General features: G+C 41.8%; 1 protein-coding gene across 2 annotated transcripts in view; it reads left to right on the top strand.

Moving 5' to 3' along the window:
- Adamts18 (ADAM metallopeptidase with thrombospondin type 1 motif 18) overlaps positions 1-14355 on the top strand; it is a 149490-nt gene that overhangs the window by 64461 nt on the left and 70674 nt on the right. The window contains exons 3-7 of one of the 2 annotated variants that reach the window (XM_021170371.1): positions 6113-6399; positions 8675-8868; positions 9106-9189; positions 10852-11011; positions 12927-13032. In XM_021170371.1, the coding sequence (XP_021026030.1) occupies positions 6138-6399; positions 8675-8868; positions 9106-9189; positions 10852-11011; positions 12927-13032 (806 nt within the window). In that variant the 5' untranslated portion in view covers positions 6113-6137. The remainder of the gene's footprint in view (positions 1-6112; positions 6400-8674; positions 8869-9105; positions 9190-10851; positions 11012-12926; positions 13033-14355) is intronic. The other variant, XM_021170369.2, reaches the window with a different exon arrangement.

Below are 14355 nucleotides of genomic sequence, written 5' to 3'. Positions count from 1 at the left end.
TGGGAATGGGTGGGTAGGGAAGTGGGGGGCGCTATGGGGGACTTTTGGGATAGTATTGGAAATGTAATTGAGGAAAATATGTAATAAAAAAAAAAAAAAAAAAAACCTTGAGCCTCTTAAAAGAACTATTAATATATAGTATGATTTAAAAAAACAAATTTATTAATTTAACCACCAATATATTGTGTGTGGTATTTTTTTAAATTTGCTGCTTTTCCTTTTCTATTTTGGACTGAAGAACTGTTTTATATTCATTTTGACTAATGTAGTACTTAAAGTTTTCAAAAAATTTTATTGGCTAATATTAATTATCTAAAGTTAAAAGAATAAGGTATCAAAATAGGTTATTGGCCTATGGTCAATATGTACTTTATTTTTAATTTAGTGGTTCAGTCTGTCTCTACAATTGAGGCAGAGAAAACACTACTAGAACACACCACATGCATGCTGGCCTTCCTGCAGAGCCCAGTAGGGGGCGCCACATCTGCCACCTTCTCTGCCTTTCTCCGTGGAGGGAAGAGACAGCGGGGTACTGATCTTTCTTTTTCCGGATTAATGCCATTTTGTTTTGCTTATCTCTTTGTCATTTTGACAAATTCTTCACCTTCCATAGTTTATGACATCACCAGCTCAGTATACTGGAGACCTCTCCTGTCCCTCTGTCCAGGGACACCTAGACTGTCTGCCTTATTGGCTTTGCAAATCACTTTGGTCCCAACCTTCCTGCTTGTCCCCACTTTTTCATTCCTTAGTTGTGCGAGTCCATTCCTGCATTCCATCCAGTGTTTCTCTGCCTGGATCAGGAAATGTCTTCTGGTCTGAACCTCGCTGTCCTCAAAAAAGCTTCTCTCTCTCTCTCTCTCTCTCTCTCTCTCTCTCTCTCTCTCTCTCTCTCTCTCTCTCTCTCCACTAGAATCCTAGTCTTCCCTCCCAGAAACACTGCACCCTGCACACTAATGAATATTTTATTTTCATTTGTAATATTTACAAGCTTCCTCTGTGTGTGTGTGTGTGTTTTGTGTTGAATTAGAAGCCAGAGGGGACCACAGTCAACCTCTCCACCATATTTAGGCAGAAGGTTGCATTGATTTAGTTAAGTATAAAAGGCTTCACACTCCCAAGACATAGATGATTCAATTTAGATGCACTTGGCCTGTGTCTTTAAATTATAGTTTGTGTCTTTGTCTAAATTACACTGCTTTTCATCAGATCCCAGGGAAAGAATATTCTCCTTTCTTAATTATCTAGCACGGTGCAATCCCTCTATCGTTATGAAGAATTGTTTTAGACACTTCATACTGAACTGAAGTGTGTAGGTCCAGTGGCATTTGTCTCAAGACAGGCCCATCCGTTGACGTGGGCAGTCAGCAGGAGACAGCTTTATACTCCCTCCTAGAGAGGCCTGAAGGGTTCTTTTCAGAGATGCTCACTCAAAAGTAGCTGAAGTCTAGACTTACACATAGGAAAACATTCCAGACCCAATAGAAAGTACAGCCAGCATATGTTAGGAGAATGTTTTAACATAGATTGAAGGATGGGAATTGATATAAAGAGAAGTAATGGGAGGGGTAGGGCCCACTCCTGTGGGTGTGGGCTTTTTAAGGGCAAGTCCCACTTAAGTGTCTGAACAGCACCCACAAACTCAATTTGGGTGTCTTTTAAGTTACATCTCAAAGGATTGCTAAGAACTCCACTCCCTTTCCTGCCTCTTTCTTGATAATTGGGATTAAAGGAAGGCTTCAGGGGCACCTTTGATGGGATTAAATCTGATAAGATAAAACCACTGCCCTTAAGGGGGCACTGTGCATTTTTTTTAAGTGTAAAAGGGGTTTTTGAGACTCCTCGAAATTGAAGCCAGGGCAGAACAGAGGCCTTCACAGGAATGTTGTTCTTTTAACCCCCATATTTACATCTCTCCAGAAAAGCAACATTGTTTCACAGCAAATGATCACACTGTGCTGTGTGATCCTTGCCGCTCAACCAGCAAGAGGCTTCTATCAGCCACCAGGAAGAGGAGCCCCTCACTGCCGCAGCCGCCCCCCACCCCCAACTTGTCTAGTTAGTGGATCACATCTTTCTGTCCTGCCTCTCGGTGACCAGTTTATCGATGTATCAACATAGAAATGCCCCCTCTGCCTTTGAGCAGCCTAGAGTCTTCGTGAATTAGGGAGAAAGAGAGAGAGAGAGAGAAAGAACGAACGAACTTCCAAACCCGTCAATCCAGTCCAGGCACTTACATGACTTTAAGGATATAAGTTAAACCAAGTAAGGCAGTTTTTTCCCTTCAGTAATGCCTCTCTGTCTAGGGAGGGCTGTAAATGGTGTCTTTTGTCTACATGTAGTTTAGAGGAGGGGCCAGCGTGGCTTGGAGGCAAGTACTCTGCACAGGAAACTGAGACCCAGGATTCCACCTGCTCTTGCAACTGGGGTTTCTTTTCACTTCCCAAGCCTGGTTTTCTTCCTTTCCCCCGATGGCCTGCTCTCAGTCTAGTCTCCACTCTGACACACATTTGTTGACTAAGAAACAAATATTTGTTGTCTGTTAGCATTCGGAGTACCCCAAGGCTTCGTGTGGGGTCTGTATTATTACAGATATGTTGTATTAGAAGCAGAAAGACTTGGATTTTATTTCTTTCATTGGAGAGAGATGGGAGGACAATGGACTGTGTGGTTTGTGATCCTTTGGGAAGGGAACAGGTGGTCCCCTTCTCTGAAGGGGTGTCAGAGCTTCTCTGAAGATATGACATAGCAGCTGAGGCACCAGCGCCCAACATTTGCAACATTCCACTAACCACCTGGATGGCCAAAGAAAAAAGTCCAATGAAGCTCTGGCATAACGTGCCTGGGTGGGAGACACCTACTGGTGGTTACCAAAGAAGTTACTGGAAATTTTCAAAGGACGAAACTAACTTATGAAACAGCCAGTTGTGGGAAAGTTCAAACCTTTGGATGGTAGCAAGCACTATACATGCTAATTTATCCTTGATGAGAATTCCAGGTGGTGTCAAGGACTAGGTAGAAGGTGTCAAGGTGAAAGATGGAAGTTTCTAGTAACGTTGCCTGAGCTAAACATAGGAGGCCAGAGCAGAGCAAATGCATATCCATCCAGGAGATTTGTCCGAGGGATATGATAGAAGGTGTTTCTGCAATGGTGGGATTTCGCTTATCTTAGTCTTTATGTATTTGTGTGTTCATGTGTGAGGGGGTACGTGTATATGTACATGTGTGTGGGGCCAGAGGACAATCTCAGCTGTCCTTTCTCAGAAGCCGTCATCCCGTTTCTTGAGGCAGGTTATGTCATTGGTCTGGAATTCACTAGGCAGGCCGGCCAATGGGCCCTAGGGATTCTCCTGTCTCTGCTGGGATGGTGAGAGTTTGTGGCCATGCCTGCTGATGTCTTAATTGGTATTCTGGGGCTCAGAGTCGGGTTAGACTTGCATAGCAAACACTTTAATGACTGAACTATCTCCCCAGCCCAATTACAACTTTGTAATACTATTCATTCTCTTCTCTTGTAATCTCCATGAGGACATGAATGTATTCTCTTTTCTATGGACTATGTGTAAATGCCAGTACCTAGAAAGGATGAGGACTTAGGCACCTAGTTGTGTGCCTGGCAAAGGGAGCCATCTGATTTTGTCCCCAGGCCCTGGGTGTATCAATATCCGTGATGTAACCTCTCAGAAGTCAGCAAACCTTTGAAAGGGCAAATAAATCAGGCCCAAATCATGTATTCTGGGGCTTCTTTTAGGACCGCAAAGATGAACTCTGACAGATAGCTAAACTCCAGCGTCAGTCATCCACTCTACCCCACTGCATCCTAAAGCCTAGCAGAGGTGCTGACTTTGTATTCCTGTGCAAGCTGCCCTTGCTCCAACACCCCCTCTTACCCAGCCAGTCAACCCCATGCTTTGCAATTCTCTTGCACTGTTGCGTGGTGTGTCCTGCTCATTGTTATATGGCACATGGTATACATTAGCAGGTGTGAGCTAGCGTGAGTGAACATGCGTTAGTTCTTTGAGCCATCATTATAGAAGTTCTACAGCCTCAGTAGTACAAAGGACTTCAGCCATACCTTTTTTGTCTTGTCTTGCAAGGTGGTCAAGGCAGGTCCAAGTCCCCCTCTTTGCATGTGAAGGTAAGGCAGTCTCATGTACAGATTCATAAGCTGGATAAAGCAAAAAGCAGCAGCAGTGATGTAATAGCCCCATGTCTGAGATTCCCACTGGTGCTAAGGGCCAGCACATCTGCATGCCTCAGTCAGTGCTTGAACCCCAGAAGGCATGCTTGTGGGGAGCCAAGGAAGTCTTAAATGGATGTTTCCCCAGCAGATGGCGTTCTGAGTGACACATTATTGACATAGCATAGCCCTCACTTAGAGGCTATTGGAGGTTCCTCTTGCAGCCATTCTTGTAAGTCTACTCTCCATCTTAGCACTTAGGAAATCAATAGAGGAGGCCTCGTTCTTACTACATAAGCCAGGAGCTGTTTTTATATTCACTACTCCATCCAGGTCTCATTGGTGTCTACCAGTCAAAGGCATTCAAGCAGGACATCTCTTAGCTCGCTCCTTCAAAAACCCTTACTAACATCATCAGTCTAGGGCAGCGGTTCCGCATGGGTAGCAAGCCATTTGGGGTTGCCTAAGACAGATATTTAAATTGTGATCCATAACAGTAGCAAAATTGCAATTTAAAGTAGCAATGAAAATAACTGATGATTGGGGGCCACCAGAGAATGAACTGTGTATTAAAGAGTTACAGCATTCGGACAATGGAGAACCAATCACTGCTCTAGGGGCTGGAGAGATGGCTCAGTGGGTAAGAGTGCTTGCTCAAGACGCATCAGGACCTGAGTTCAAATCCCAGCACTCATATAATAACCTGGGTAAAGCTTTATGTACTTGTATTCTAGTGCTGTGGGTATGAAGATAGGAAGATTTGGGCGCTTACTGGCTACCAGCCTCGCTCAAGGTCTCAGAGGACAGGACCCAACATTTTCCTTCACTAGCCTGCACATGCATGCATGGAGCACACGCACAGGCACATATACATACACATGCACACATAAACATGCACAAACAACACACATGCACAGCACACACATGTGCACAAGTACACACACGAATAAGCACAAACATGTACAAGCACACACATACACAAGCACACACACATGCACACATATACACACATGCACAAGTACACAATATGCACACGCATACACATATGCATAAGCACACAACACACATGTACAAGCACACACACATGCACAAGCACACATACATGCACACATATACACACATGCACAAGTACATACATATGCACAAGCACACACACATGCACAAGCACACACTCACGCACACATGTACACACGTGCGCAAGCATACACATGTGCACAAGCACACAGACATGCACACATATACATACACATGCACAAGTACACACATATGCACAAGCATACACACATGCATAAGCACACACACATACAAGTACACAACCACATTTACATATACCACATATAAATATACAAATAAATCAATAAAAACATGAAATATTGACAGCCTAGCCAGGTAGCCTAAGAATACATGGCATAATCAGCATGTGTAAGGCCCTGGATTTGAACCCTCTACTACCATAAAATATGTTTGAAAAAATACAGTTGATGGGTTCCCCATGATTAACATAGATTTAGAGATAGAGTGCCAACCCACTTAGTCTTTGTTATCTGCTGTGTAAAACTTGAATTATAACAGTAGCATTTAATATTGCAGAGAAAACATGACATGGCAGGACCAATAAGAAACCTTAGCATGGTACATGTGCTTGCCATCATGACTGATGATGTGAGTTCAGTCCCAAGGGCACTATGTGGCAGGAGGAGAGAACTATCTATTATAAATTGTCCTCTGACCTTCACATACATGAATGTGCACATATGTATTCACACACACACACACACACACACACGTAATTTTTAAAAGGCAAACAGATAGCAATTATTGTACACAGTGCCTCCTCACAGGAAGCAACCAATGCAAAGATGCCAAGAATCAACCCAGGACAAGGCAACGCATGGAGTCATGAGTGTGCTTTTTGTGTTTGGATTTTTCTAGTCAGGTCTGATAAGGACCCGAGACAATGAATTCCTCATCTCACCGCTACCTCAGCTGCTGGCCCAGGAACACAACTACAGCTCGCCTGCGGGCCACCATCCTCACGTCCTGTACAAAAGGACAGCAGAGAAGAGGGTCAGATGGTACCAAGACTACCCTGGCTCCCAGCGGACATATCCTGGTCACTCCCCAAGTCACACTCCCCCTGCCTCCCAGAGCCAAGAGCCAGAGTACAGCCATCGAAGGTGGCAAAAGCGGCATTTTTGTGGACGACGCAAGAAATGTATGTAAGGAGACTTTCCTTGTCCTGTTCTGAAGAGGGCCTCAACGGGGAGTCTTGAGGGTAGCTGGGTTTGCTGATGTGGCAGGTCAGTGAGGCTGCGCAGTTTGTTCCGGGGTGCCGCCTAGCAAAAGGATTGGTGGACCCCGTGTTGAAGGAGTGGCTCTCCTAGCTTCAACTAGGAAAGATGTACAGGCCTTTTTTTTTTTTTTTTCCTTTTTAGCATCTCCCAGTTTTAAGCAAAGATATTAATCTTATTTTAGTTTCTGTGATCTTAGGGAGGGTACCCAGCTCTCTATAGTGAAAAAAGAAAATTAGGGATAAATTCACAGCTGAGTGTTCCTTCTAGAGACCCAAGGAAGAGACGTCTCAGGAGACCTCACGGGAATATTGGCTCTTGACAGGGGGCTGGCAATGAGCGGAGGGACTCCTAGGCATGTCCTATAAGCCAGTGGTGGATACCTATAATATCAGTGCTTGGAAGGGTGAAACGAGAGAATTAAGGGGTCAAGGCCAGCCTAACCTGTATAACAAGCTCCTGTTTGAACAACAAAACAAAAACAAACAAACAAACAAACAAACAAACAAACCTTGCTTGTGGATCAAGCCCAGGCCCAAGGGCTCAGTAAAGCTCTGAACCAGCCAAGCCATATTTCCAGTTTCTTTTGCTCTTTTCTAGACTAGCGAAGTCCAATAGATAAGAACCAAGTGTAAGTTTGCATTTTCTAACTATGTTCAAAACCAGTGTAAAGCAAACTTTGTGCTGTATACTTGTGATCCAAAGACTCTGGAGCAGAAGGCAAGAGAATTTGAAGCCATTTTGACTGTGTAGGAGATTCAAGCCCAGGCTGCCATTAAAAATGAGATTCTGCCATTAAAAAACAACAACAACAACAACAAAAAAAAAACAAAAAAAACAAAAGCAAGAGCTAAGGAGATGGCTCAGGATAGTGAGGTCTTGCTATACAGGTTTGAGAGCCAGAATTCAGACCCAGCACCCATGTAAATGTCAGATTCCCCTCCCCTCAAATACCCTGTAATCTCTGCACATGAAGAAGGTGGAAAGGGGATCTATTGGGAAAATTGCAACTAGAAGAGCTGAATTGGTAAGCCCTGGGTTCAACTGAGAACCCTGCTTCCATGTATAAGACTGAGATTGATGGAGGAAGATACACAGATACACCCATTGTCAACTTCTGGCTTCCACACCACACACACCACTCATAACATCTGTTAACAAAATAACAAAAAATTTAAAACAAATTATTTATAGTAACTTAATATAATATATATATTATATATATAATATATAGTAATATATAGTAATATTTTATCTAGCTCTAAGTTGTAAAACATTATCATCTTCAATTATAAACTATGTAACAAACTACTACCATTGAATTGTTTTTTCTCTTTCCTGTTATATTCTGGAAAGGTTACTCTTCTAACTCAGTATCAATTCCAATAACAAAATTTCCAGTGGAAGTACTTCATTTGTATGTAAATGTCATAAGGTTCAATGCTGGAAAGGTAGATTTTAGATACTTCATTGCTTCAGAGATATTTGATCTCTTTCAGAGACCAAGTTAAAATATATACATATACATACACATACACATGCACATACACATACATACACACATACATATATATGAGAATTCAGATCCACACACACACATATATATATACATATATGAATGTATGTGTGTATACATATATATATGAATGTATATATATATATATATATATATATATATATATATATATATATATGAATGAATTTGGATCCTTTTGTTCATCAACCATATTCCACTAACTTGGTAGCCACAGATGACAACCAGGTCCCACACTGTTCAACACAGTCAGATGAGGGCTCCTTCCACAAACAGGAGCTGGCACAGTTGGTTATACATTCTGCCAGCCATTTCCTTTGGTTGTTGGTATTACAGAGTCAATATATTCCATTAAGGGATTAAAAATGAGGTTTTTCCTCCTTCCTTTGCTGGCCTGCCTTGTCTGCCAGCTAAATTGGTAGTTTGTTTTCTTTTACTTACCTCTGAGCATTTTTAACATTTCTGAATCTACCAATCTGTCCACCTGTCCATCAGCCCACCCATCCGTGCAGCTAAGCATCTGTCGAGTAAATCTCAGGTGCAAAGCCCTAGGGCAGGTGACAACAGAGACACCCAGTGTCACCTCCCCATTTTCCCATCTCTTTCAGCCTATGTCACCCAGATTTTGTCTGTTGGTCTTCCTTCCAAATGCTCTTCTGTCTCTCACAGATGCCCCCAAGCCTCCTGCGGAGGACGCCTATCTACGCTTTGACGAATATGGAGGCACAGGGAGGCCCAGAAGGTCAGCTGGAAAGTCACAAAATGGTCTCAATGTGGAGACCCTTGTGGTGGCAGATGCAAAGATGGTGGAGAAGCATGGCAAGGATGACGTCACCACGTACATTCTCACAGTCATGAACATGGTAAGGGGCATTGTCAGGAACCCTCTTGATACCCCTAAAACAAGGAATTCCTGGTACGGATGGAATGGCTCATGCTTAGCCATATTTTTTTTTATTGAAAAATTTGCACTGTGAAAAAAAATCACTTTTGTGTCTGGTAAGATTGAAACCTACACCCATATCAATATGTTTGATGGATTCTTTCCATGTACAATTATGTCTTTAGAAACTTGTATGTGGTTTTAATTGTCCCAACAGGTTTCTAGCCTGTTCAAAGATGGGACCATTGGAAGCGACATAAACATTGTGGTTGTGAGCCTAATTCTGCTGGAAGAAGAACCTGTAAGTGGAAAACTTTGTTTATTCATTCATTTGTTCTGCTGTTCAGGATGCATTTGTTGAATACCTACTGTAAACCAATACATGAAATGGTCATTTGACTCTCATTTTTGAAAGTATACCAACCATCTCATGAGGGAAAGTGCAGTTTAAAAGGGATTTATCAATTCAGTCATTGAGCTAAATCATCACAAAACAATACTTTATATGTTGATCTAGATAATATACTTATGCATATATCAATAGTTGTATGTAAATATTAAGCATAATGTTGCAAATGTACAAAATGTAAGTACTCTTATATTTAGTTCTTCTGATAAAGGTTAATTTAGTCATAGATTTTAGAGTTGATGGAGATTTACAGCTCAGCTATACCAACCAACACCAACGTGGATACGTAAGCACATTTCGAGAATTTACCAGAAGTAATCCATCATACAATTCTTGTAGTAAGTCTATGGTCTCCCAAGCACCAATTTAGGAATGACAAAGAATAAACAAAGGAGCCGTAAGCTGCCTTGAATTGATTATGGTGAGGTGCATGGCACAGGAATTAGGCCAACTGCAATAACAGACCCTATAATAATGTGCTAAATTGCAAGGCACTCCCTGCTCTACAGTGTTGGGATCTGGAAGCTGGCTCTTTCCCTATGATCTCACCAATCAGGCAGATGAGTTTTCAAAGCCCCCGGGGCTTGTTCTCTTCACCTCCAACTCCAATAAAGAATGTGAACAGCAGAGAATCAGAGAGAGGAGGAAGAAAGGGGATCTAATTGCCCAGGTGTGGAGAGTTTTGCGCTTTATCCTGGAATTTTAAAAAGATGGTGTGTGTGTGTGTGTGTGTGTGTAATACTTGGGCTTTGGTGTGCCACTCACAAACTGCTCAAGGATACTGAAGCCAGCAGCACTCTGATTCACTGGCAAAATTACTGTCTAAAACATTTGACTTGACCCAACTCATTGGTTTAGCCTAATCAAAGATTTTGAAAAAAAAAAAATTGTTTTAGGAAAGTTTCTGTCTTCTCTCTTTTTATTTGATTGTGTGGGTGTTCTGCCTACATGAATATATGTGCATCATGGGTGTGCCTAGTACACACACAGGCAAGGATAGTGTGTTGGGCCCTCCAGGATTGGAGTCATAGACAGTTGTGAGTTGTCGTGTCATGCTAAGAATTGTACATGGGTCCTGCAGAAAAGCAGCCAGCACTCTTAATCTCTGAGCCTTTGTCTCTCCAGTCCTAATGCCTTACTCTCGAGAGCCTAGTAAATGTTTTGCCATCTGGTAAGCTTGCATTGTGTTATTGATTTCTCGTAGTCTTTTTGGTACCAAACTTCACAGAGAAGTTAACTATGGATGCTGTCTTTGTCACACTTTACTGAAGAAACTATTGAACTTCAATATGAATAAATATACAAAAAATTAACAACTTTTATTGTAACAATATAGTTAGAAAGTGCATACTGAAAATTCAAGCTTACTTTAAAATTTATATTAACCTAAACCAGATATATATATTGGTCCAGCTTAGCTCAGTGGCTTTTTTTCTTGCTGATAAGTTCCCCAAGAAACATGATACTTCTGCGTTTGCCTCCACAGCTACAAAGGTTCAACCTTCTCTCCTCTGGCACAATCATCACTCTTTAATCCCTGCACCTTTCCCATAGGGAGGACTGCTGATCAATCACCATGCAGACCAGTCTCTAAACAGCTTCTGTCAGTGGCAGTCAGCTCTTGTGGGAAAGAATGGCAAGAGACACGACCACGCCATCCTCCTCACAGGATTTGACATTTGTTCCTGGAAGAACGAACCATGTGACACACTAGGTATGCTATGCCCAGATCTCTCATGCATACCTCACTAGCTGGGAGGACGGGATGACAACTTTCCGACGGATGTGTGACCCTTTTGAGTCTCATCAAAGGGAACTGATAATACTCCTGTGTCACTTACCGTCCCCATCACACATTCTGAGAAGCGTGTCATGAGGTCATGTTTCTGTGTGGCCGTCTCAGAGTGTACTCACGGAATCTGAGATGGCGGTGACATCCCTAGACACTATTTTCCCACCGGACCATGGTTGTATAAATATCCCACTGTTGCCTGAGGTCATTATGTGACGCTTCACTGTATTTAAGTCTTTAAATTGTGGAATAGCTTTCCTTGTTCCGTGGTGAATGGGTTTTACTTTAGTGGATTCCTTGTGCTATGAAGCATCCGTATATCAGTCAGTAGGTATTTTTCTTTATTGCCCCAACTGATGATCAGTGACATGAAGACAGTCATTTGACTAAACATGTTTTAGGTCATTCCATAAGCACCATGACCACATAATGTGTCACTGGTCATTGGTGTCATCTTTAGCAAGCTCCTTGACTTTGAAGAACACCATTCTCCCCATGTTTTTTGGCACAAGCCGATCACCATAAGAACAGCATCTTTCACTTGCTTGCTCCTATTTCCATAGTATTGTTCATAGTAGGAACCGAGCTTTTGGTTTTTGGACAAATTGGGTTATTCCTGTCAAGATCTGCAAACTTTTGCTGTAAACATGCTCTGTTCTGCAAAGTGGCAACTACTCACATCTGATATTTTAGCTAGAAACCAGTTGCAGACTGGTTTCTAGTGCATAAACCAATGAGAGAAGCTTTCTCTAATGAAGTTACGCTGAGGAGACAACCGCAGACAAACGTATAAACAAAGGCTGGCACACAGCAAGCATACCACTAGGAATCAGTCCCTGATCTGCTCCGTAGGTCACTGTCTTTAAGGAGCATGTCACTCGGGCTTAGACATTCACATACACATTGTGAACATCCAGGCCTAGGACTATGCTGCCCAAAGCAAACTGATTCAACTGCCTGGATCTCAGATTCTAATTTGAAATTTAGACACACATATTGAATGTATAGTACAATATATGGTGTTTTCTAAACATATATTGGAAATACCATATATTAGGAAACACAGGACTTTTACATATCCAGGCCCTAAGTACGTAGGACTGGGAGCAAAACCAGAAACAGCCAGCTAGACACCAAGTCAGCTTCACTGTGAGCCACATATTAACCAAGTCCCCTTTCTTTATCTAGCATCTCTGTGACCTCTATCACCTAGTCTACAGTCCTTTCTTACCTTTGCCATGTGACATAAGTAACATATTAGTTAAATGATATGTGTCACCCATGACACATATGTGTGCCTGAGTATTAGACTTCCTGGATGATCTCATGACTTGGCATTGAGGTGGATGCATCTAATTCACAAGTATGGATTTAACCCTACGTGGACATAGCAGGAAAGAAAAGACACCCATGTGCTATATGAGGTTGATCAAGATAGAAGCAAGGGATGATGGGAATGATTGTATAATGGTTCTTGTAGGGAGAATGAAGACACTTGCTACATTGTGAATGGGAGAAAAGTAAATTTGATCTGTATGTATTACCTGGGCATGTTTGTGTTTTCTGCTTTAGAGAAAGGTCAGGAAAGAACTGGAAAGTATAACCTACCCTTAGACAGTAGAGATACTCTTAACTTAACATTATACCTTGCCATAACTGTCATTATATCAATTTCTCTTATACTAATAATAAACTTAGATAAGTCATATAAAGTTTTGTGACAATAAAGACATTGTTACTCTTCTGCAAAAGAGAAAACCCTTAAATGTACTAATCCACTAAACTCCATATGTATATTCTCAGTTAGTGTTAATATTTGAAATTGATCTTTCAATAGGATTTGCTCCTATCAGTGGCATGTGCAGTAAGTACCGAAGCTGTACCATCAATGAAGACACAGGACTTGGCCTGGCCTTCACCATTGCGCATGAGTCAGGACACAAGTGAGTAGCTTCTTAATTCACTACTCTTTATGGAAACTGGCCAAGTAATCCTTTGGCCTTCCTCTAATGATCATATCAATGACATGGGATTCATCTTGTTTAGAGCTTCAAACTGTGGACTCTGAAAGGGCTTAGGGGTTAGCAGAAAACTCAGTTGCTAAACTGTTTGCCACTCAAGTAAAAGGATGTAATCTTGATCCAAAGAGCACACATAAAATAATAGCCAACTCTGGTGGTGCACGCTTGTAATCTAAGTGCCGTAGTTTCTGTTGTATTGCTGTGAAGAAACACCATGACCAGTGCATCTTATAGAAGAAAGCATTTCAAAGGCATAGGCCGTGATTAGCATGGCAGGGAGCACGGCAATAGGCAGGCATGGCCCAGGAGCAGTAGCTGAAAGCTGAGATTCTAATTGGTAGGCGAGAGCCAGAGAACAAAAAAATCTGGACCTGGCCTGGCCTTTTGAGACCTCAAAGCCCAGTGGTACACCTCTTCCAATAAGACTGCATCTCATAGTTCTTCCCAAATAGTTTCACCAATTGGGGACCAAACATTCAAATATATGAGCTTATGCAGATCATTCCCATTCAAACCACCTCACCCAGCAATATGGAGGCAGCTCTCTAACCCTAGTACTAGTCTTGATCACTGACTAGACATCCTAGTCTACTTGACAAGTTCTAGGACAATGAGAGATACTGCCTCGAAGCAAAGGGAAAAAAGTACCAAAGAATGATACCCAAGGCTATCCTTTGACTTCTATCACATGTATGTACTCATGTGCACACACACACACACATTCAGTGAAGACCAGTCATTGATGTCTTGTTTGTTTGTTTGTTTGTTTTTTAACATTACATGTTACATCATTTAAGGTTTTTGGGTTTGCAAACGAACTGTGCACTACTTCCCTAATTCTCTTGTCTTCTACGTTATTTATTTTCATTAAGGTTTTGCTTTGGTGAAGACATTTAAAGCCCATTCTATTTGTTCCCCCTTGTGTAGTAAACACATTCGCTGCCTCTGAGTCTTATACATCCCTTAATTTTTAACTTGTATTATGTGGCAACAATCTCTCAGGACATGTCCCTGGCTGGCCTTGAACTTGTAAACCTCCTGCCTTAGCCTTCCAAGTACTGAGACTAAAGGCCTAAGCCACCCCACCCCTGAAATGGCTCATCCTTTTATAAAACAAGCTAATCATGCTAATATGTAAATCTACCCCCACTAGTGCAATGATATACTGTATTCAGTTTTCAAAATACTGGCTATGAAAAATGTAACTGTTCTTTTTTTTTTTTTTTTTTTTTTTTTTTGGTTTTT

This window comes from Mus caroli, chromosome 8 (genome assembly GCF_900094665.2).
Source record: "Mus caroli chromosome 8, CAROLI_EIJ_v1.1, whole genome shotgun sequence".
Classification (NCBI taxonomy): domain Eukaryota; kingdom Metazoa; phylum Chordata; class Mammalia; order Rodentia; family Muridae; genus Mus; species Mus caroli.
Note: the sequence above shows the minus strand (reverse complement) of the source record. Positions and strands in the feature narration are given on the sequence as shown.